Here is a 22,380-nt window from a genome sequence, read left to right on the forward strand (position 1 = left end):
AAGTGCTCATTGGTCTAAATGCTGCTTTGTAGAATCACCCATCTCCCTTCACTCCAAGCCGTACCCTCAGTCTTTTAATAGCTCGTCCCCCACCAGTCAAAGCATTACCTTCTGCCATCTGCTATTAACTACAAATCTGTATATTTGTCATTGCTGCTGTATGTTCCTGTCCGTATCCTCCGTATATTTTAGTTTGCTCTAAAGCAGGGATTCCCAAAGTGTGGTGCACGCACCCCCAGGGGTGCGCGAGCTGCCTCTAGGGGGTGCGAGCTGCCTCTAGGGGGTGCGAGCTGCCTCTAGGGGGTGCGAGCTGCCTCTAGGGGGTGCGAGAGGAAAAGTGTAATGGCGGTCTGATGGTGTAATAATATTAAATATTAAAAAAAGTATTTTTTAAATTAAAAAGTGGGATTTTTCACAAAATAAAAACATGAATTATAAAAATTCCCTTTGTACGATTTAAAATTAAAAACGTACAATCGTGATGTGTAACTGTATTGTAATTTGATTCAGATGAATGTAACCGCTATGGTTAATTGTAAATTAAATGTGATAATCTGCCTCTGAATCTGTGCGTGTGTCCTCGCCATCCGTATTGCTCTTTAAAAGTGAAGCCTTGTGTAACTGAAATTTATTGAAACTTTGTTGCAGTGTTTCAGGGCGTCAGTTCCTTTGCTTTGTTCCGATTCAGGGATTAATATGATACAATGTTGCAGTTTGTGTTCACACTGCAACATTTAACAGCGGACTAAATCTTGTAAACAAGCGCCACGCGCGAGCAAACTGTTCTCTCATTGGTCCGATTTTTATGCGGCTATAAATAGGCTCTGTTGCTTTTGTTTTTTTATTGATTGGGGTGTGCGCGAACCCGGTCGGGATGTAGAAGGGGTGCGTGGCCTAAAAAGTTTGGGAACCGCTGCTCACACTTACATGTTGGACAGGGAAGAAAACAACAACACAAATGCACCAACCAGGAAGTTTTAAGCTCCCTCTGATTGGAATAATCTACCTGTGAATATCCGATCAAAATCATCTGTCCACTTACACTGTCTCCTTACTATTGGATCAGTTGTACATATTTCAGTAATAACGTCTCTATAACTTTATATTTTACAACTTTATTACTTGTCTTAATGTGATCACTGACTTTAATACTCTCCTATAATCTATGAATGAATGGTCTTTTCTCAGTTAGATGTCCTAATTTGTTTGGCTTATTACTTGATATCTGTTTGTTTTGTTTGTTTGTTTTTGTCACATTTGTATCTTTGGATGATCTTGTTTTATTTTGTGTTCAATGTTTTTGTCTAATTGTGCTCATGTTGTATTGTTGTTGAGGCACCTTTGCAAACGAGATGGTGCATATCAAGGGTTTGTTCCTAATGAATCATTTCCAGCCAGTGTGAAAGTGGCTGCCTGAAAGAGGAGGATAAATATATTCATATATGGAAAAATTGGAAAGTGGTCATACTTTGCAGTTATGTGTAAAATCCGCAATTTTGTAGTTAATGGGAAAAGGCTGCACAAAAGCACTGGCACAGTCATTTACGTAAGTGCTTTAATAGAAATCTGTGACACAGCTATCCAGGCCCACCTGAATACCTGCCAGTCACAAATGATTGGCTGTGTGTCCCACAGCCACCTCTTGTTCCTGCCCCAGTCCTGACCCCGGCTTCACTTCCCTCACTGCAGTCCCGTAGCTACTGCCCCACTCTCAGCCTCCAAGCCTGTACGTTATTTACATAACCCCCTTCCCGGGACACCAGATCACTGTCCAATTACCAGGTTCATTTCAACTATCTCCTGGAAATCAACACCACGGGCTCCCTCCTGTGTATACGGCCAAAGGACATACCAGACACGCCATGCAGCTGTTTCTAGTGCGTCTGTGTGCGAGCGGGTGTCTGTTTTCCAATGCGTTGCTTGTTGCGCTACAGTTAACTTAGTGGATGACTTAGGCTCATCAGCATGCAAATGAATCATTCTGACACATATTGTTGAGCGATTGTGTTTCCCACAGAACATCGCTAGCATCAACGCAATGGCACACAAAGTTCTTGTCCTCAGCCACACTCGAGCAGCAGGGGACAGGTGTAACAAGCTGCTCTCTAACATGAAGCCCTTGCGGTCTCTAAAGGATAATTCATGCTTAATCACACTTTCAATATAGCCCAAGTGTTGTGTTGTGTTGTCTTGTCATCACCATAGTAATTGAATTACCCAAACACTGTATGCTTTCTTTCATGAGACAAATTAACTCGTGTAACAGATTGTTCCTGTAGTTGTAGCTCATTGTCATGAGAAAACGGATGCGTTTGTGTCCGATGAGTTGACTCTTGTTTAAATATCGGCCATTTAGAAAATGTGTTGCATAAACTTCTTGAACTTAAAGTTATGACAAAAGCTATTTAAAATGATTGAAATCCTTGGCATTCTTGAACAGACACACTCGCACACAGACGCACAAGCAAAGACGCACTAAAAGCAGTTGCATAACTTCTCAGAATTGAATAAGCAACTTAGTTTTGTCCTTGGACATAGAGTATTTGGCATGAATTAAAAAGCTTCTTCAAGTTACTCGACATGCAGGTCAATTTGTAGAAATAGGGTCGAACACTTTTGAAAAGTGAGTCCACAGCAGGCGGATTCACAGCTGGGACATTACAAGCATTTGTGCCTCAACAGCCCTTAACAGAGCAAGTTGACCCCTCATTCAGCTTCTGAATATTTGAATAATCATCCAATTATACGAATAGTGTTTCTTTTATTTAGCTCCTTTCATTACTCCACGGCTCGGAATTCAGCCGGTGAAATAGATTGAGGGAATAGCGTTTGAAGATTTCGGTTTTGGTCACACATTACATTCCCACTCAGTTCAATGCAATTAACGAATTGCATTCCAACTGGTGCCTTCCAGTCATTAGCTTCTCATCAGCTTCATTACCCCACAATACAATAGTGCATCCAGCTAAGGACACGATGATAATCGTGGAGAATAATGTGTGAAGTTCCACTGTGAACCCAATTGTTGGTTAAAATTAATTGTGAGTGCTTCTCAACAGCAGTGAGCAGGATTTTTTACATTCATTAATTCAGCTTTATCGTTCAAAACATCAGCTTATTGGATTACCCCGGTGTACTTAAATCAAACTATTATCTGAATCTGATTACTTTGTATTTTTGTGCATACATGTAAACATCGTTAGTGTAAATATTTATCTATTGTTTCTCTGTAATTCATTCGTGTTCATTGTGCGCTAAAGTTCTTAGTTAAGTGAGAAAATATTCAGCACTTTTCATTCGTCAATCGCTTGTGGTTATTTCATATAGACTATTTATTGAACGACCAGAACAGTTATGAAAGGACCTATATCAGGATAAAAGGGATACAGTATTCAACTCCGATATACATTCAGGCCAACGTTTATGAGGGTTTCTTACGCCTCCCTTCATGAATAACACAAACCCAATAACTTTTCTTCACATCTTCTCTTCCCACCTCAGTCTTGAAAAATCATTCCCACTGACTGTCAATCATCACGACGATTGTTCCCCAAACAAATCAACACATAACCAACAGTGACAACCACGTTGTGTGACACAGTGTCTCCATCCAAACGGGGACATCAAGTGCTTTCACCCATTAGCCCGGTTACACTGTAAGTGTGCGTGTTCAAATGGTTTTGAATTCTGTTGTGTGCAAACAGAAGAACAGGTGGAGCGCTGTTTGCCAGAGTATTGTGTTGTAAGAGCATGGAAGCCGGCCATAGGAGCTTATCAGGCATGAATGAAATACTGTATTAGCGATGATAGCGCGAGGGCCCCAATGTATCCTTTGCCCCCTGACAAACACGCCGCTGTAGTCCTCACCTTTCAAAATGTGTTGTTCCCCCCCACCAGCTGTGCCCTTTTATTCAAAGGGGTCAGCCGACAGAGTGAGGCAGAGTGTATGTGTGTGAGAGTTTGTGCTCGAGAAGGGGGGGGGGGGGGGGGGGTGTGTTTGGAAGAGGGAAGGCAGAGGCGGTTGACATGGTATGAGGAGGAATTGTCAGCTCAGCTCATTGAAATAGGCTGCCATGTGTCTAAGTTCAGATCAGACGCAGAGAGTGATTGTCAGCTACTGTCAGCAATTCAATTTCATTGAATCTCAAGCAGAGTCTGTTTTGGCTTTTTATTTGCTCCCCAATTGGATAGTAAATTCATCCAGAGTATCATCTTTTTTTTCTTTTTAAAAGAAAATGGGGCTCGGAATAATCTGCTTTTGTGGGACATCCCCTGAAGAATTTCCCGTCTTTTTGTAATCTTTTTGTCTGCGGTAAAGTGGGTAACACCACAATTGGATTGGGGATTAATGTACGACAGCCGTGTCTTTTGTCGGAGGGCTGCCCCGGGCAGTGCGCTGGTTCAGAGTTGGAGCTCATCCCTTTCGGGACTCTGTGTGTCAGTCTTTCACAGTGAAGGATGGATTCTTGGGATACAGACTCTGAGGACTCGTGCGGTTGGGGCGACTCCTCTGAAGAAGCATCGTCATCAGAGGAAGACAAACTTGATGTCAAATACAATAAAGAGTAATGCCAATCATGCAGCGATGTGTGTTGCCCGTTGAGAGTAATGCTTTCATTGTGTGCCAGTGGCATTTATGGAGTGAATGGACTTGAATAGCCCATCATTGATATCCAGGTGTTACGTTTCGACTGTTTCCATCATCACAGCTCTGATAAAACATTTAAAATGAATAATAATGTGATTTAATAATAACAGCCGCACGGTGTGTACTCATTGGATCAAATGTGGCTTCTGTGCCTGATTGTGTTGTATGTTCTTTTTGTTCAGGGAGGACATCAGGACAGCCAACGTCATCGCAGCAGAGGCAGTCACCTGTCTAGTCATCGACAGAGAGTGAGTATCAATAAAGTTTTCCCTCAAGAAACATCACGACTGTTGTACATTGTTGATCCTTTTTGTTTCATCAGCATTAAAGTGGTCTGCCATGAGCAGCCTTGCAAAACAAGCCCACAAACTCTGCTCTGCTCAGCGTGGTTATGCAAGGACAATTTCTCGGTGGTACCTTCACTGAGACATCCACATGAACCCACTTCTGCACCTTATGGATGAACATGGCACACATTTAGGTGTCAAGAAACATCAAGCTCTCGTGTAAATGTCCAATTTATCCGACATGATCTAACACATTACATTCCTACACATCCAATACACGTGATGTGAGACATGAATTGTGCATTCTCCAGGTTCATGCTTCCCCTTAGCTTCAGCTCCAGTGTCTTGTTTGAGTGCTCACGACGTTTTGGGAGTCCTAACAGGCGATGTTCAGGACTCACCGAATTCTCATGCAAGTTTTCTAATCACACAAAGAGCTAGAATTATTAGATTTACTTTTCAAGTAATGCCAAGAAGGCATGTGTGTTGAATCCTAAATTAACTTCAGCAAAGAATTTCAGTTTGTGCTATGACTCACAAGGGCTGATTTTCCAGTGGTGTTTGTCAGGAGATTATCAAAGAGCAAAACCACATTTTTAGCTTTGCTTATCGTGTTTTTGTACTTAAAAATGTAGCTCCTCAGAAGTTTATCTCCGGTCACTATCTGAGGATTAAGTCATGTGGTGAGAATAGAGAGACAGATGGATCGGGCGCAGGGAGGAGATGGTATCAGTTTACCCAGGGCCTCCCTCTAGCCTCAGGGAGCACGGCATCCTCAGGGCTAGCAGAGGGGATCGTGAGTGAGTGAGTCATCTAGCTCAGGTGATTATCACTGCCTTTCACTCTGCCTGTCATACGAGCAGCTAATACCCTCACTGCCCCCAAAACTAGCTCATTGTGTGTGTGTGTGTGTTTATGTCTCCCAGCCAAGACGTCGGTGCAGATTCCAAGTTATAGTATTTAAACCCTCTGTGTGCATCTAAACGAAACGGTGCAGCTTAAGAGGTAAGATGAGGATAATTGCGGGAGGAGATGGAGACAGTTGGAAAGAGATGGGGAATGACAACAAAAGGCAGGGAGTCGCCGATTCGCTACTGCGATAGAAACTGTAAGCAGCAAAACACTTTAAGGAAAAGCTCAGCGTGGAAGCAGTCCCAGCTTACAGGCATTACAGTCTCAACAGGAGAAAACAACAGATGTATTACATCGTCTGGCAGCTTGATGAGCCTTGCATGAAAACTGTCTTAGTTATTTGTTCTTCTAGGCAGCCATACTTCAGATAGAAATGAGCCCAAGCGTAGTTATTATTTTTCATGGACAAGATCTCCCCAGAAGTGCAACTTTGGAGGATTTTATTTCAGCAAATTAGCTTATTATGTAGCTTGTTATTCTGCAGTCAACCTCAAATCGTAAACTTTGTTGAATGTTTGTATCCTCTGTAGTCATACTAATAATAATTCATTTTTTTCTGATATAGCCAGTGACAAAATTGTTTCATTCACTATTGTAATTGTATTATTGTGGCCTGAAAAGAACATGGTTGTGCTGTTTCTTTACGAACAGAAAATATTGTTCTTTAGGCATTATAATATTGGTCATAATACCCAGTGACTTTTCTTTTATATCCCCCAGCAGGGTATGTTTTCTATTCTATAATTCATTCATTAAAACATTTCCTTGACTTTCTTTTGTCTCTGACACATCCACTCATCCCACGTCTGCCATCACACTGTTTTACATCTCTTCGAGGTTGCTCTGTCTTCTCATCTCTTCCACAGTAAATGCAGACCGATGAATATTTAATGGTAACCGGCAGTGTTGTTAATGACAGTCTGGCCATATATTGCACCTTATACGGATCGCCTGTAGTGTACAAACTGCATTCAATAATTACGATAAATTCTCGAACAAAACAAATCATGAATGTTTGCTGTTTTAACATTTGCTGTCTGTGTTTCAGTTCATTCAAGCACCTGATCGGAGGTTTGGAGGATGTCTCCAGTAAAGGCCATGAGGATGCTGATGCCAAAGCCAAGTAAGACAGTTACGGTATAATTTATTAGTACGCACAAATTCATTAAAATACCCACTATGCAAATATATCTTTTTACTTTGGGCTTACTTGAGTCATTTTTAGATTCAATAAACCACATTGTGACTGCTCACCGGCGGCCACACTTTAGAAAGAAACATGCTCGAGGCCAACTGTTAATGTATTGTGTCTTATATAACAAGACAATGCCCATGTGGCAGGCCAGAAAGCAGAGGCTAAGACCTTCGCCTCTATTTTTGGAGGAATTTATATGTACTCTATTTATCGTCGCTATGGAAACAAGAGAATAGCACGAGAGAAGGCAATGAGGTGGGCATCTTGGGGTACATGCAGCTACATATTGGCATAATTGGATACGTCGCTCGCCCGGTGCTATGTTGCGAGTCAAGGTGAGGAGAAACAAGAAGCCGGTAATGACAGATTACTAGAGAGCGAGAGAGAAGGAACAGCTTATCGCCCCGGAGAGGAAGAGAGAGACATAGATGGAGGGATAAGGGAGGAGAGAACAACACGGGGGACAAAGCAGATCAGACTTCTGTCCGACGCTTTGGATTTCCAGCTGACTGCCGAGAGTGTCAGTCATCTTTTGCAAGTCAGTGGATCACTACCACTGATGATTTCCAGCAGATATGTGTGATAGAAAGAGACCGGCGGTGTGCATTCTCTACCCCATCCCTCTCTAGGCCTGTAGGGAAGCTGATTTAAGACTGATTTCATGCAAATGAGCAACACATCATGGCCATTTGTAACCTTATCATCAGCCCTATTTGCTACAGAAGTTTATCTAAAAAGCCACTCTCTCCCTCTGCTGCCTACAATCTGTCACATTAAAGACATTTCCACCCTGATTAAGGTATCGTTCCCTGCTGTGTGTGTGTCGTCTCTTGCTGGCGCTCCCCGCCCAACAGAGCACATTTGTTTCTTGGTGAGGAAAGCCTGAGTCGGGATCCCACAGTGATGGAAACTATCTCTAATTGGTCACAGCGGATGAGCACCATGCAGCAGTCGTCTAACTATACAGCAAACTACTACAGCTGCTCTCTGTGAGGTTGACATGTCTTTTCTTCAAAGACTACTTCACTGCGGCGCTATATGTGCACATTGCTTTTGATCAAGTCGCTGCTTCTCTCTGCAGGAGAGGAGCTTCACGCTACAGAAAGTAGAGCCAATACATCAGTCACTGTTGAAATGTTTGACATGTCTGCATGCATAAAGCATAGATTTAAGTCTTTTCTTAAGTGGACGGAGAGATGAGCGTCTGTAGATGAGAGACAAAAGATGATGTTGTCTTATCTCAATTCCCCTATCTTGAATACAATTGCAAAAGTCTTTAAAACATTGGGCCGTGGGTTATAGCTCCTCCGACCTCAAACTGCAACATCATGGTTTGCATCCGGTCAGGGATATTGTTGCATTTCATTCCTTAAAACTTCTGTTTCCTGGTTCTCAAATTCAAAAAGTAATTTAAACTATCCTCTGACAGGTCAACAGCTGCTTTTGTTTCCCATTATTTTGTGAAGATCTTGTTTTCCTTTCAAACTGTCAATGAAATTTCTCAAATCTAAGTTCATGAAACTTGCAGAATGTCCTGTATTTAGTATAAATACTTTACTTTCCACTCACTGCTAATCATGGCCTGTCCAGCATGATGAAGATTGATGAGAAAATACGAACTCAGTATGACTCACCACGTCCAGTATCTGTTAAGCAGGTGTAGCAGTTCAATGAGCGAGAATTACTGGTTAATACATGTGACATTTAATGAGAGTCAGCTTTAAGGTCAGAGATGCTGTCTTCTCCTCTTTCCGCTCCCTTGAGTCAGGCTAGACCAAAGGAAATGAGGACGATACTCTCACACACTTAGACACATGGGGATTGCATCATTTATTATGATCTCATCCGTTCACTCACACAGATTATCACTCACTGGGGCGCTATTTGACCTGCATAGGAACACTTTGCATTTCAGTGCTAGCAACAGATTTTCTACTTAACAGTAATAAGTTACAGTTCAACTTCATGTAAGGCACCTCAGAATACACAAAGGCCTCCATGTGACGTACTAGGGTTCAATTCTAATGTCTTTTTTTGAAAAGGGACAATGTGCATTAATCAACATTCATACAAATGTAAATGTACACGAGCTAGCTGGATCACGCTGGATCTACTCGCCAGTATCCCACAGTGCTTCTTCAGCCATGGACATAGACGAGTGAGGTTTGTGTTGCCGCTTTTGTAAATATCTCCACAATACATCGACTACCACAGAGCCTACGTGTCCTCGGCTGAGACATTCAGCGAAGGGAAATGTTTTTCCTGTAACAAAACGATTCATTCCCATTCATTGCAATGCTCTGATAACTTCACCAGCTGGTTTCAAGGTTGTTACATTGTATTCATTTCAAGAAGAGTTCATCCTTCGCACAGAATAGAGTGAGTATTGTATTTGGTCCTTACCTTGAAGCTCCTTGTGGAGCAAGGCTGCCATCTGTTGGCCAGATCCTACTATTACTTTAAAACCTTTTTAATGGCCTGCGTGATGTAAAATGATGCGTGATGTAAAATGATCCCCTCATTCCTGACCCCTTTATATCGATACAGAATTTACGGGAACTCCCTCATTATGGTAAGTCCATGTATGCGTACGTGTCAGGCATCACGATCTCATTAATAATCCTGCTCCACACGCAGGAATGCATGTACTCTCGTTTGCTTCTCTCCATCCTTTTGTTAAGCAGAGCGCATTTTGGGGATTTTGGAGTGTTTTCTGGGCCTGCTTCCAGGTGATGGGAGGGGAGGAAAAGATGAAAGGATCACCTACAAATCTTACATGCTTGTAGTAGTGCCTGTTTAAACACAAATAAACAGTGACTGTCCTAGAAACCCGATGTGTTTCTGAGAAACATCGTGGCTCAGTGACCTGCCAACACATGCCCTCACGGTGCCTGCTGGTATGCAGCTTAGGGAAAAGGTTTTGTTGTCCTGGCTTGCAGTGTAACCGATGCATCTGGTGGATCTGGTGGAGTAAAATCCTCTTTCCACATCTCAAATGGCCACATGAGCTCAGAGTATCATTTGCCATTTTATTTATCAAATTCGAACCCAGAACTGAGTCATTGTTTAACTTTTATGTAAATAAACTCAATCCCTGCCGCAACATGGAGGAAGACTTCTGACTTATCTGAACAAGTATTCCTTGTAGGGGTATTTTTGGTAAATGTCCACCAGTGGAATACAGCTGTGCTGTTAAGAAAAGGCCTGATGTTGATGGCGATAGTCTTTTCTGACTGACCCAGAAAAGGCTGTCCGGGCTCAGAACCGTCGTAAGCATCTGGAGATACAGGTCGGACACGAGGAAGCAATCTTTTTCTGCCGACATGTGCAGGTCTGCAGTGCCATGTCGGGGTGTTCGGTGGCAGAGCCGGCGCATGTCTTCACAGCCAGATGAGCAGTGAGCTTGTGTGGCGGATGTCCCATCTTTGGGTTTTTTCTATCAAGCCTGGGGATAGACAGTATGTGTTCAAAGAGAGGTCAAAGTGGTTTGCCAGAGGACTAAACTCAAACACATCCTGTTCCCATTAATACAATCCACATCCTCAATAACATCCTTGTTAGATTACTCTGAGTTAAGCCCTCTAAGATTTGCAAACAAATGAGCACACAGATATTTTGTCTCAGGTTGTTGAAAGTGGATTATCTCTTCTTTCATCCTTCAGCTCATCTCTAATCCTTTTCCTATTCTGTCTTTTTTTCCCCCGTCTTTTCCCGGCACCGCAGATATGAAGCAGAGAATGCGTTTTTCTGCAATCTCAACCTAGCTGACTTCAACATCATCGACACGCTGGGAGTTGGTGGATTTGGCCGCGTTGAGCTGGTGGGGGAGCGCTGCACATTGACAGTAACATCTTCACAGTCGTCTCAGCAGCAAGCTGTGCGGGTTAATGTGCAGCCCATCCTTTGTGTTTCAATGTCTTTCTTTTCCTCAATGCAGGTTCAGCTCAAGAGCGATGAGAACAAAACCTTCGCCATGAAGATCCTGAAGAAGCGGCACATTGTCGACACAAGACAGCAGGAGCACATTCGTTCAGAGAAACTCATCATGCAGGAGGCCCACTCTGACTTCATTGTTAGGTACACCCCCCTGAGCAGCTTCATTGACTGGTTTTTCTCCATTCGTGTCACAAGAATCAGTGCTTTTTTGCCTCAGAGGACCTGATTCTTTGTGTGCTTGTGTGTCTAACTACGCTCATGCGATGCTTCGTGTTGTCTTCTCTGTGTATGCTGGAAGATGTTTGAATCTCTTGTGACCCTGAAAGAAAATAAGAAGGCACACGAGAGTTGTTGTTATTCTACACTGTACAGTTAAAGGTGTATACAGGTCTAGTCGTATCAACATAACGGCTCTATTTCTGGCCATATAAAGATAGATACCTGAGGCATTTGACTGGAGGTTGTATTTGTGTTGATAAAATGATTACATTCAAAAGCATTCATACAGATTTTTAATTTAGATGCACTGTGCGCATACTAGTGTCAGCAATCATTTTGTAAGAGTTTAACTTTGGAATATTAATTAATTGCACTTATCCGACTAGATATTCACAGCTTTTGTATTTAAGGTGTTTTAGGTAACATTGGCTTCTGTGTTTTCAGACTCTATAGAACATTCAAGGACAGCAAGTACCTCTACATGTTGATGGAGGCTTGTTTAGGAGGAGAGTTGTGGACCATTCTTCGAGACCGGTAAGCTTCTTTTTCACCAGGTCGGATACGAGTGAATCGTTTTAGCTGTGTCAGATTTCTGTTCATGTGAGTGATGCTAACCGTAAGTACAGCGACCTGAATAGAGTTGCAGTGACAGTAATAGTCCTAAAACCTCAAGTATCTGTTGTCCTGCTGTGTTGCCAGGGGTTCATTTGAGGACTCAACCACCAGGTTTTACACGGCTTGTGTGGTGGAGGCCTTCGCCTACCTGCATTCCAAAGGAATCATCTACAGAGACCTCAAACCAGAGAACCTTATTTTGGACCACAGGGGATATGCCAAACTGGTAAGAGACCATTAAGGGATTACCAACCAAAAAAAATTGCCTTTCTGTGTCTTTTGTGAGAGAAATATCATCTTCCTATAATATTACCATGAAGAAGCAAATGAAACTTGTACACTAGCCTCATGTTGGCAGTAAATACAAGTATAATTAAACTATAAAGAAAAGTATAATTGAGGCTTAGTCGAGTTCTGTGTTTTTTGGGGTTCCGCCACTCCCTTTGTTGCTTTTGGCAGAGCAGCAACCAGCTGCTCAACTCTTTATATCCATCATGTCAAAGCATCAAGTGATAACTGCAATACTGAAATAATTACACCATTTCCAACTTTGCCCTTATTAGAGACAAGAATGTACATGCTCTGATTCAAATTAGGAAGAAATTGTTTTGACATGAATTCATATTCCCGTTCAACTTCATCTGACTGACGGAACATAACCTTTCTTCTTCTTAGGTCGACTTTGGCTTCGCCAAGAAGATCGGATTTGGAAAGAAAACGTGGACCTTCTGTGGGACGCCGGAGTATGTAGCACCAGAGATCATTCTGAACAAGGGCCATGACATCTCAGCCGACTACTGGTCTCTAGGAATCCTCATGTTTGAGCTCTTAACTGGCAGGTACACACAAGCCCGGGCATGTCCATACAACTAATATCTTAAAGAAACAGTGTGTAGAATTTAGGGGGACCTGAAAGCCATCATAGTTCTCCAACACATTTGGAAAGGGAGGGGGGAGTAGAGGGGTATTCAGTTTACAATCTGAAACCTCACCACTAGATGCCACCAAATCCTACACACTGCTCTTTTAAGTGTTCCCTGTGATGGCATATATGGTTTCAATATCATACACAACAACATACAAATCTACAATAAATGAAATACTATTAAGAAGACAACAATCTTTGCCTCTGTTATGTAGCCCTCCATTCTCTGGCCCTGATCCTATGAAAACCTACAACATCATCTTGAGAGGCATCGACATGATCGAATTTCCAAAGAAAATTACCAAAAATGCTGCCAACCTAATTAAAAAGCTATGCAGGTGAGTGCCGGCGCTTCTGGCTATAGTTGAAGCTCAGAGTAATTCACTTAAGTGGTCTGTGTGCTGAATCATCATGTGGTTTCTTTTGGGGTTTTTTCCATTGCAGGGATAATCCTTCTGAACGACTGGGAAACTTGAAAAATGGTGTCAAAGACATTCAAAAGCACAAGTAAGCTTTTCTTTAAATTATTATAATCATCTTATTTAATCATTTCTCCCAGTATAACTGTGTAGTAAAACATGGAATTAAGAAGCAATGCTGTTTTTCCTTTAGATGGTTTGAGGGCTTTAACTGGGAGGGCTTGAAGAAGGGTACATTGACACCCCCTATCGTCCCTAATGTAAGTGCACACCGCAGATACTCCTCGTCATTTTCTTTCTAGTTGCTCTTTTGTAATTAATCTCACATTCAAAATATATTTTTTTTTCTTCTTGTTTAGTCGTTCTGTGAACAATTCTTCTGTCTTTCCACCAGGTCACATCAGCTGTCGACACAAGTAACTTTGACAGCTTCCCAGAGGACAACGAGGACCCGCCTCCTGATGACAACTCCGGCTGGGACGTTGATTTTTGAAGTCCTCCTCTCGTCTTAAAACCAAAAGAAACTCTTCTTTTGTTGGCTTGCAGGCTGTCTTGAGGACATGGTTGTGTTGTTAAAAAAAAAAAAAGAACACTGCTTTAAAAAGAAAGAGAGGATATGGAAAAGAAGATAAACGGATGGATGGGTCACCGATATGCCTTTATTTCACTGTGGCTCTGGAACAAGCATTTATAATGGGACTGCTGTAGCACTTCTTCAGTGTTGTCTTACACTCGGCTCTAAAGGCAAAGAAAGTGCAGGGATACACACACATATACACACAACATAGGCTGATAATGGAGCCAGGTTTCCCTTTTGAAACGGGGAAAGATGTTTAGCGGGTGGATGAATGTTCGATAGTTTGTCTAAGTTTTGGTTCTAATAAGAGTGTGAAAAATGTGGACCGCTCAAAAAGAGAGGAGGCCGATGATTGATTTTTTTTTTCTTTTCTGTGTTTGTTGATCCGCAATATTTGATGAGATGTGTGGAGGGTTTAAGATGTCACTGCAGTTGCTCCCTGGTTTCTGACGTGCAGCTGCTTGCTGCAATCTCCGATACTTTCCAGAGGTCTTCACACCAAGTAAAACTGGTATCAAGTGCTCAAGACTGACCTGAATGTCTCTGATTATCTTCGAACTTAACATCCTCGTGGCATACAGCATGCACGAAACCTTGTATTTGAATGTACATTCACACACAGGACCACAGCGAAATTAAATACTTTCTATGAGATTAACCTTGAAAAGCACAAACACTGTGCATTCAGTGGAAATAGACTCTTAAAAGTGCCCTGCTCAATATTTAATGAAACACACCAACACACATTGAATAGTAGCTGGTATTTCCATGAAGCAATGTGTCATTATGCACTTAAGACCATTGACTGAAAAATAAATTAGCAGTTACAGCTAATTTCAAGCTTCATTGGATGAAGTTACACACTTTTTGTTGTTATTTAATATGCTTTTAATCACTCATATGAATGCTTCTCTGCATACTTCTTAATTTTGTTTTGAAATCACCCAAATGCCTCGTCCTCAGTTCGCCCCTGTATAGTTCTGACTTAACTGTGAACATGGTTTCAATGTATTTGGTGCTGTTGATAAATTATAGTAAGCGATGGTGAAATGACAGTACTGGCTTTTGTTTTGTGAAGTGCTTTTTTGTGCTCGATTCCTTTGTGACGTACTTGACTTCCGTCCTTTAAAAAATTGGAGACTTTGTGTCAATTTGTAAACTTGAGTGAAGTTTTGTTTGAAATCACTTGACACCATGTCACATTGTGCTAAGTGGTATTCTCGAGGTTTTTAAACAGGTTGAGTTCATCCATACATTAACAATCCTCATCTCGAGAGGCGAAAGACCAGATTCACATGATCTTAAAACTATCGATTTAAAAAGATATCTCCGAAAAACAAAGAAGAAAGAATGATAGGCAGATGACATTGTTTTAAACTCACAACTTTGACCACGATCTCTCACCCAGCTCATCACCTCTCATGTCCAAAAATCAGAGCATTAAATCTAAAGACATATAAGTGCCTTAAATCAATGGCATACAAAATTAACATCACGAGTCCTATTCGATGCTGCATGAACACATATACACCTCAAAAGACGTGTGTGTCCTCTTAGATGGCTGCTTCTCATCCTTTTGTTATATCTAATAAATACATTAATCACCATAAGAGAATTTCATTTGATGGCTGACAAAACTGCACGTGAAATACAATTCCTGCTTTCTGCTTTTGATTTCTCTCACAGGAACATGATGATATTAAATTATGGAGAAAAAGAAATAGATCATATGATACGCCTGCAATGACATGCTTGTCTCTACATTCTAATATGGTCTCATGAAGTCGACCACAACTGGCCTGATGTAAAGTGAACTGTAAATCAAGGCTCAGAGGGACCATCCATCCATCACCTGTTTCGGTCATGATATCTGAGCATGTAGAGAAAGCGAGAATGATTTGCAGTTTGGAACATTTCACGGATTGGAAAAGCATCATTCCTCTTTACCACTGTTGACAATCATTGATGGCATGATGGCATTGATCGTAATGTATCATCATCCAAATGCTCATTCTACAACAGCTTCAACTCGTATTTCATCCCAGGAAGCCAAACAGACCGACACACTTACATTTACGTGATAGAAATCATTGAATGATGTCGATGGAGAGCTGAGGAATCTTAGTTCTGTGGGTATACCATCAGTATTTTTGCTGTATTAAGGGCAGGTTACGTTTATCACAAAGCCTTATGTATGCCATCACTTTACAAACCACTGGTTTAGAGTCTTATATTGACCGCCTTCTGCAATGTTACCTGATATTTGCCTTGTGTGATGTTGTTTATTCTGCTGTAAATTCATTCTGCAGAGTGCCACCTGTAAGATTTTTGAAATTATAGAGTAAAAAACAATACTTTTGAGTGCTGTCTGTCTCTTAAGTTATTTTAAACAAGTCGGAAGAGTGACTGAACGTGGGTGCTGGGGAGACGTTACAGTTTGCTCGTTGCCACGAGAGGGAGCTGCAGGTAAGACGGATCTCCCTCGAACCAGCTCCGCCTGATGTGAACCGGTTAAAGGTTGCCTGAGATCTAGTAATCGGTGCTTTGGTTAGTGGCATCCACTTACTGGTAAGTGCAGATGATTCTGTTTCTCTGGTCGCGGTGTTATTCGCACAACAAATCTGTTTGGGGGGGGGGGGGAACAGGGAAGTGGCTTCAGTCACAACAACAGGGTGACACCTCTGCGAGATCAAAGGGGATCAAAGTGCATCAAAGGAGCTCACCTTACCAGCACTGACATTTAGTAAAGTGGAGATAAAAGCTCCACTTCAAAAGAGATACAGCAATTCAAACGTGCAAAGTGCCACAGTGTGTTTGTCAGGTGTCTATGGCGCATCTCTCTCTCGCTCTCTCTCTCTCGCACACACACACACACACACACACACATCCTCACACTCAAACGTAAGCTACGTGACCAGCAGATGACGTCCAAGTGCCAAGAAATCTTCATAGACACACTGAAGGTCTCGTTTCCCATCACGAACTTCAGCACCTTGATATCGGAAACTAAAAAAACTAAACAAAGGGGGTCCTAGAATGCAGTTTCACTTCCCAGGCGCAAATTAAGGAATTTAACATCACTGCTAAAGCAAAATGTGACTTAATTCAAGATAACATAAAAGGGTGGAATTATCTGACTTGGACTGTGGTTGGTGGACTGAAGTGAAACACATACTTTTAAGACTTATTTTGAATATTTCAGGGAGCGCATTTCTTCCAGCCGTGGAGCCCGAAGGGTCAGAGAGCGGGACAGATCAGAGTTGCCTTTAATCTCGGAGTGCCAGTCAACCCTGAAAGGCCGCGCCACGGAAGCCCATTAATTCGGCAAACTTTTCACACCCCTTAATGGTCTGCATATCCCACACATTGATGTCCGCCACTGGTGTAATCAAGCACACTTTGGAGGATAATTGCCCCCTTTGCAATCAGAAGGATCAAATGAAGTAGACCCAGTTAATCGACGCGAGAAACTTCAATCGCTGTCTTCACACAGCCGAAGGGTAGCAGGCTACTTGAATGTCAAAGAAAACTAGTTTAACCAAACAGCTTTTATAAATAAGCGCAACGGAGCTCATGAAGAAAGAAACCATCCCTCATTTTGAGTTTCTGTCACAGCTATAAAGAGAAATCGCATATAAATTGTGCTGCAATATTTTGCAGCAGATGCATTTGTTGTTTTAAGTTAATTTAGCCAGAAAGTCATTCAAATAAACTACAATTAATTAAATAGGGAACTGTTGGCTCCAATGTTTTAGGAAAAACAAATGAAAAGTCGTCATCTGAATAAGTGATTTTTTTGTCTCATGACTGTTTTATTTGGAAACAAAACCATAATATATTGTAGGAGTTATATCAATGTGGTGAGACTATCGCATTTTTTTTCCTGCTCTGTGTTGAAACGCAAAACTGGTGGACCTTGACAACATTTTTCTTTTCTTTTTTTTGTAGGAATTCCTGTCTGCACATACTTTTTTTTTAACTTAGTGATGGTAATACAGACTTTGCAGGTCATTATCATTACACACGCACATTGTGAAACGCAGTCCTGTACAGTGGGGCTCTCTTTGAAATTCCACCCCTCCGCCTTTGTTGTGCTCAGCGAGGGGCGGGAAGACAAACAGGTCCACATGTATAAAGAGATCATCCCAGGACTGTGAGGCAGGAGGCTCCGACAGCATCGTGCCGAAAACTCTCTGGAAACGTTGTGATTCAGGATTCAAGGGCCCTTTGGACTTTGTCACACAGCCACTTTTTTTTTACAGCAAAACAGACGGGATCTTTTTTCCGTGTTTTGGCAACACAGCAGTATTTAACAGGAGAATCATGCTGTTCCCGACGGCGCATCGCTTCTTGGCTGTGTGTCTCATGCTGTTTGGATATCTTGGGGACGTTTACGCGGGGACAGTCCTGGTGAACTCCAATGCCATCAAAAACTTGCCCGGTGCTTCGGGTGGCAAAGGCGCCGAAACCGTCAGTCCGAGTCCGCGCACCCCACCCTCCGGTGGTATGGCACACAAATTACCCGGGGACACCTTCCAGGTAATTCGCTTTCCCGTGCGTAAAAGTCAGTTCTGCGTGCCGGGACAAAAGTTATCGCTTGTGTAACGTTTTATATTTACTATCCAATGACACGCTGCTTTTGTTTCTATCAAACTTTCAGGTCAGGTCAGGTATTTGCACGGATGATGAAGACTGTGAAGGTGATGAATTCTGCAACGACGCCCGCGGCGCCTGTCTGCCCTGCCGTAAGAGCCGGAAGCGTTGCGCACGGGACTCCATGTGTTGCGCAGGAAACCGCTGCAGCAATGGTGAGCAGAGGCATCATATCCGAAATAATTACTGACATTCATAATGTACCAATTTGTTGATGATAATTCTGATAGTTGGGAATAGTTTGCATGTAGTCATACTGCCTGTATGTTTGCTGAATGTGGTAAATACAGAGCCGAACTGAATTTCTTTCTTTTGACCATTCTAGGTGTTTGCCAGGCAAATGACATCGACGGTACAGATGCATCCATCATCACAGGCTGGCAGAAACACAACACCACTCTGGAGCATCACGCCAAGAAGCCCACTACTGCCCACAGCAATCAGCCTCATGCTTCAAAAGGTGAGTGTCCTGTTAAGAATTATCAGTCTTTATTACATAAAAAACAACAACAGCACAAGCAGTTTTTCAGGAAAGTCTGTTTCATGTAACATACTTTCATCTCCCTCTATCTCCAGGCCAGGAGGGGGATACTTGCCTGAGATCTGCTGACTGCTCTGAGAGCCTGTGCTGCGCCAGACACTTCTGGTCTCGCATCTGTAAGCCCGTGCTGACGGTGGGCCAGGTGTGTACGCGCCACCGCAGGAAAGGCGCCCACGGCCTGGAGCTGTTCCAGCGCTGTGACTGTGGCGACGGTCTGGCCTGCCGACCCGAGAAAGGAGAGCGAGACCACAGTGTCAGCAGGACAGCAGCCCGGAACCTACACACCTGTCAGAGACGCTGACACCAAAGCGTGCACACACACAGAGACATAACTACTCACACACACACACACACACACACATTCAGCAAACCCGCAAATCAGTCACAGACACTGACAAACACTTTTTAGCCTTCCACACACCAGAGATGCTGACACACACACACACACGCATAGACACCCAACACCTAAGACATTCTTTCCTGCCAAAGTTGCTGACACAAACAGCACCCGGAAGGATAGACATGATTCCTGGAAAAGTGATACGCCCAGAGGGATGCCACAGTGCAAGACGGACTGATCCAATTCCCCATCAACAAATGAGGAGTCGGAAGTTAGGAAGTGACATTTCAGAAGTCTTGGGAAGATCGATACATGCCGTTGGTAATGGCAGAGCTGTTTTGTTTCTCTTTTTATGGAACTTCAAGCCTCAGTTATTGCAGTAAATTACTGTATTGTAAATATTATCCTGAAGGTGGCACTTAATTGAGCTATTAAATTCTGTCAACACTAGTATTATAAAGACATGATGCTGCATGCTTTGTAAATGTGTTATGTATATTGTTTTTTATAAGAAAATGTTATAAATAGAAAATTTGAATATATTTGTTTTTATTAAACATCATGTGATAACCTTACTCCTTCTTTCTGCCCATCATTTATTGGCAGTAGTCTTCGGATCTACTGTGTTACAAAAAAACAAAAGAAATGTCTTGAGGTGTCACTCAAAACGTCTTGAATATAAAGTCTTCTGCAGCAGGCTCCAAACCATTTAGTCGAAATATTCAGCTGATACAAGTGGGAAATGTTTCTTGCACAATAACCACCCCACCCCCCCCCCCCCCCCACCCCCTTCTGGAAAGCAAAAGTTATTTGAACAATCACTTGATGGTGTTTAACTCGTAGCCCAGAACTCTCAAATCAGTGGTTGAGGCTGAGTACCGGTATATGGTTTGAATGTTTGGCCCAGATATGCTTCTCAGACTCACTACACACAGCTGCTGGAATATGTGCAGACAAACACTCCGAAAACATACTTACAACAAACGTTGATGAGTCATTAATGGCGCCTCAGCTGGCCACATCCTGCTTTTAGAAACAGATGATGGTCCATCAGGGCTATGTCATCAGACGAAGATAAAAAAAAAAAAACAGGAGAGGATGCTGCCATATCCAGTGATAACTGCAAAGGGGTAATAACAAAGTATGTGTGTCCTGGCCAGTGTTTGCCACCGAACCCTTTGGTGTTGCTGGCTAGTTTCTAATTATACTATTACTTCCCTGCCTTCATGTGCAGAAGAGCAGATAGCTAGCGATCCAAACTAAAGCCTTTAATTACTTCATCTTACTCAATCTACACAAGGATTCATGAAATGAGCTGCACCACAGTTTTTGTGACGCAACAAAAAAAAAAAAAAAAGGATCTTGGTTCTCATTCGATCCAATTGCTCAGCACACCCCAGTTCCTGGCTGTTGTGCGGCGGCTGTGCTCTAATGTGTAGGCTATGAATCCACCCAAATACACCATGGTGTCTGTAATTAGACCTGTTTAGATTAGAAGATGGTGAGGAAATTACTGTACTTTCTTCTTGATTCTCATGTCAGATCAAAAGGAGCACATCTGACCGAGCTAGATAACCTCTTCATCTGTTTACTTCCATAGACATTAATTTGAAGTTTGTCAAAGGAAGACACGGTGAGGTTGAATCTGACTGTCATTGAGGATCAGTGTTTAAAAGTAACTCATGTCATGTACTCAAGTGCTTTAATTAAGTGTAATTCGGAGGTACTTGTACTTAACTTGTGTATTTCCTATTTAAGCTATACTTTATACTTCTTAAGTATTGGAGAGGGACACCGTGTACTTTTTTCACCACAACACTTCTCTGGCGGCTGCTACTACCGGTTACATAGCAGATCGATATTTTAGAAAAGTTATAATGAGCCTATAAAATACAATGCATTGTATAACAGCACGTTAAACTACCCAATAGTAACAGCAATAACAGTTGAAATTTGCTGTTTACATGTAGATGCATGTGTAATAATAACACGGCATTATAATATATGAAAATATAACACTGACAGTAACCAGTCAGTCAGACAGTCTACCTGAGAATGGTACTTACAATTTTGCTGTGAAATACTTAAAAACTATCACCGAAGTTACATATGGGAATTTTACTTGTAATAGAGTATTTTTTTTTTTACACTGTGTTATTGAAACTCTTACTGAAATAGTGGATCTGAACACTTCTTCCACTGTTGAAGAGTGATGCATTGACAAAGAGGCAGGCAGACATACAGAGACACACTCCATTTAAACAATTTAGTGTCCATTCTTCAGAGTAATTAAGAGTAATGGGAGCATTGTCAGCACTACAATATACCATGCAGGCTCGGCCAAGTCATGTTTGTGGGGGTCCTGGAATCTGCGTGTGTGTGTGTGTGTCCCTGTCATCATTACACCAACCACAGGCTAACACAGGCCACAGGCATGTGCCCTAACTCCAGCAAGGGCACTCACAGACAGACACACACACACGCACACACACACACACACACACACACACACACACACAGCTACATTTAGTGGACTCCAGAGAAACAACAGCAGCAACAACATCTGCATCCACGATAACATACGCACACAACCGTGTCCCCACATGCCACCTCACAGCGATTACACATATACAAACAAGTTTACTCATGTCCACACATGTATACACACATTCACACACCTTTACACTGTAAGGGCAAATCTTGGGGTGTGAGAGGTTTAGAATAACATGCCCGCCAAAACAATGGCATCCATACCAACAACATTTACTGGTAGTCTTGTCATACCACAAGAATGAATCAGCATTTCCACCGAAATGCTTTTTCATGCTACTGTGCTGAAGCCGAAAAATGTAACTACAGCAAATATGTATCTTAACAACAAGCATGCGTTCTACGATTCAAGAATACACTGATTAACGCTTACATTGTATGTGTGTTTTATTTGCAAACTTAACACAAACCATGCTCTGATTCAGCTGGTTAAGTATTCATCAAGCAAAGTGTTATATGAAAACATTTAATGGGCAATAAAACCCAGAACTTATTTGTTTATACTGATACCTGAGAATCTGTAATCTCCCTTCACGATCTCAGAGGTACAATAAAGCCTTTCT

The 22,380-nt window shown here is 42.1% G+C and overlaps 2 protein-coding genes across 2 annotated transcripts in view; both read left to right on the forward strand.

The window, feature by feature from the left end:
- LOC306785941 (cGMP-dependent protein kinase 1-like) overlaps positions 1–14,283 on the forward strand; it is a 76,169-nt gene extending 61,886 nt beyond the window's left edge. The window contains exons 8-18 of the mRNA XM_079280525.1: positions 4,831–4,896; positions 6,896–6,970; positions 10,766–10,862; positions 10,980–11,119; positions 11,642–11,731; positions 11,897–12,038; positions 12,488–12,651; positions 12,953–13,075; positions 13,182–13,244; positions 13,350–13,416; positions 13,551–14,283. Coding sequence (XP_079136651.1) covers positions 4,831–4,896; positions 6,896–6,970; positions 10,766–10,862; positions 10,980–11,119; positions 11,642–11,731; positions 11,897–12,038; positions 12,488–12,651; positions 12,953–13,075; positions 13,182–13,244; positions 13,350–13,416; positions 13,551–13,649 — 1,126 coding nt within the window. The 3' untranslated portion in view covers positions 13,650–14,283. The remainder of the gene's footprint in view (positions 1–4,830; positions 4,897–6,895; positions 6,971–10,765; positions 10,863–10,979; positions 11,120–11,641; positions 11,732–11,896; positions 12,039–12,487; positions 12,652–12,952; positions 13,076–13,181; positions 13,245–13,349; positions 13,417–13,550) is intronic.
- Positions 14,284–18,056: 3,773 nt separating this feature from the next.
- LOC306785672 (dickkopf-related protein 1-like) lies at positions 18,057–19,832 on the forward strand (the record flags this gene model as incomplete). Its single annotated transcript, XM_079280127.1, has 4 exons — positions 18,057–18,272; positions 18,394–18,541; positions 18,712–18,846; positions 18,963–19,832. 4 exons carry the CDS (start codon positions 18,057–18,059, stop codon positions 19,226–19,228), a joined length of 765 nt encoding a protein of 254 aa, XP_079136253.1. The 3' UTR covers positions 19,229–19,832.
- Positions 19,833–22,380: the final 2,548 nt, after the last annotated feature.

This window comes from Melanostigma gelatinosum (genome assembly GCF_949748355.1).
Source record: "Melanostigma gelatinosum genome assembly, chromosome: 12".
Lineage (NCBI taxonomy): Eukaryota > Metazoa > Chordata > Actinopteri > Perciformes > Zoarcidae > Melanostigma > Melanostigma gelatinosum.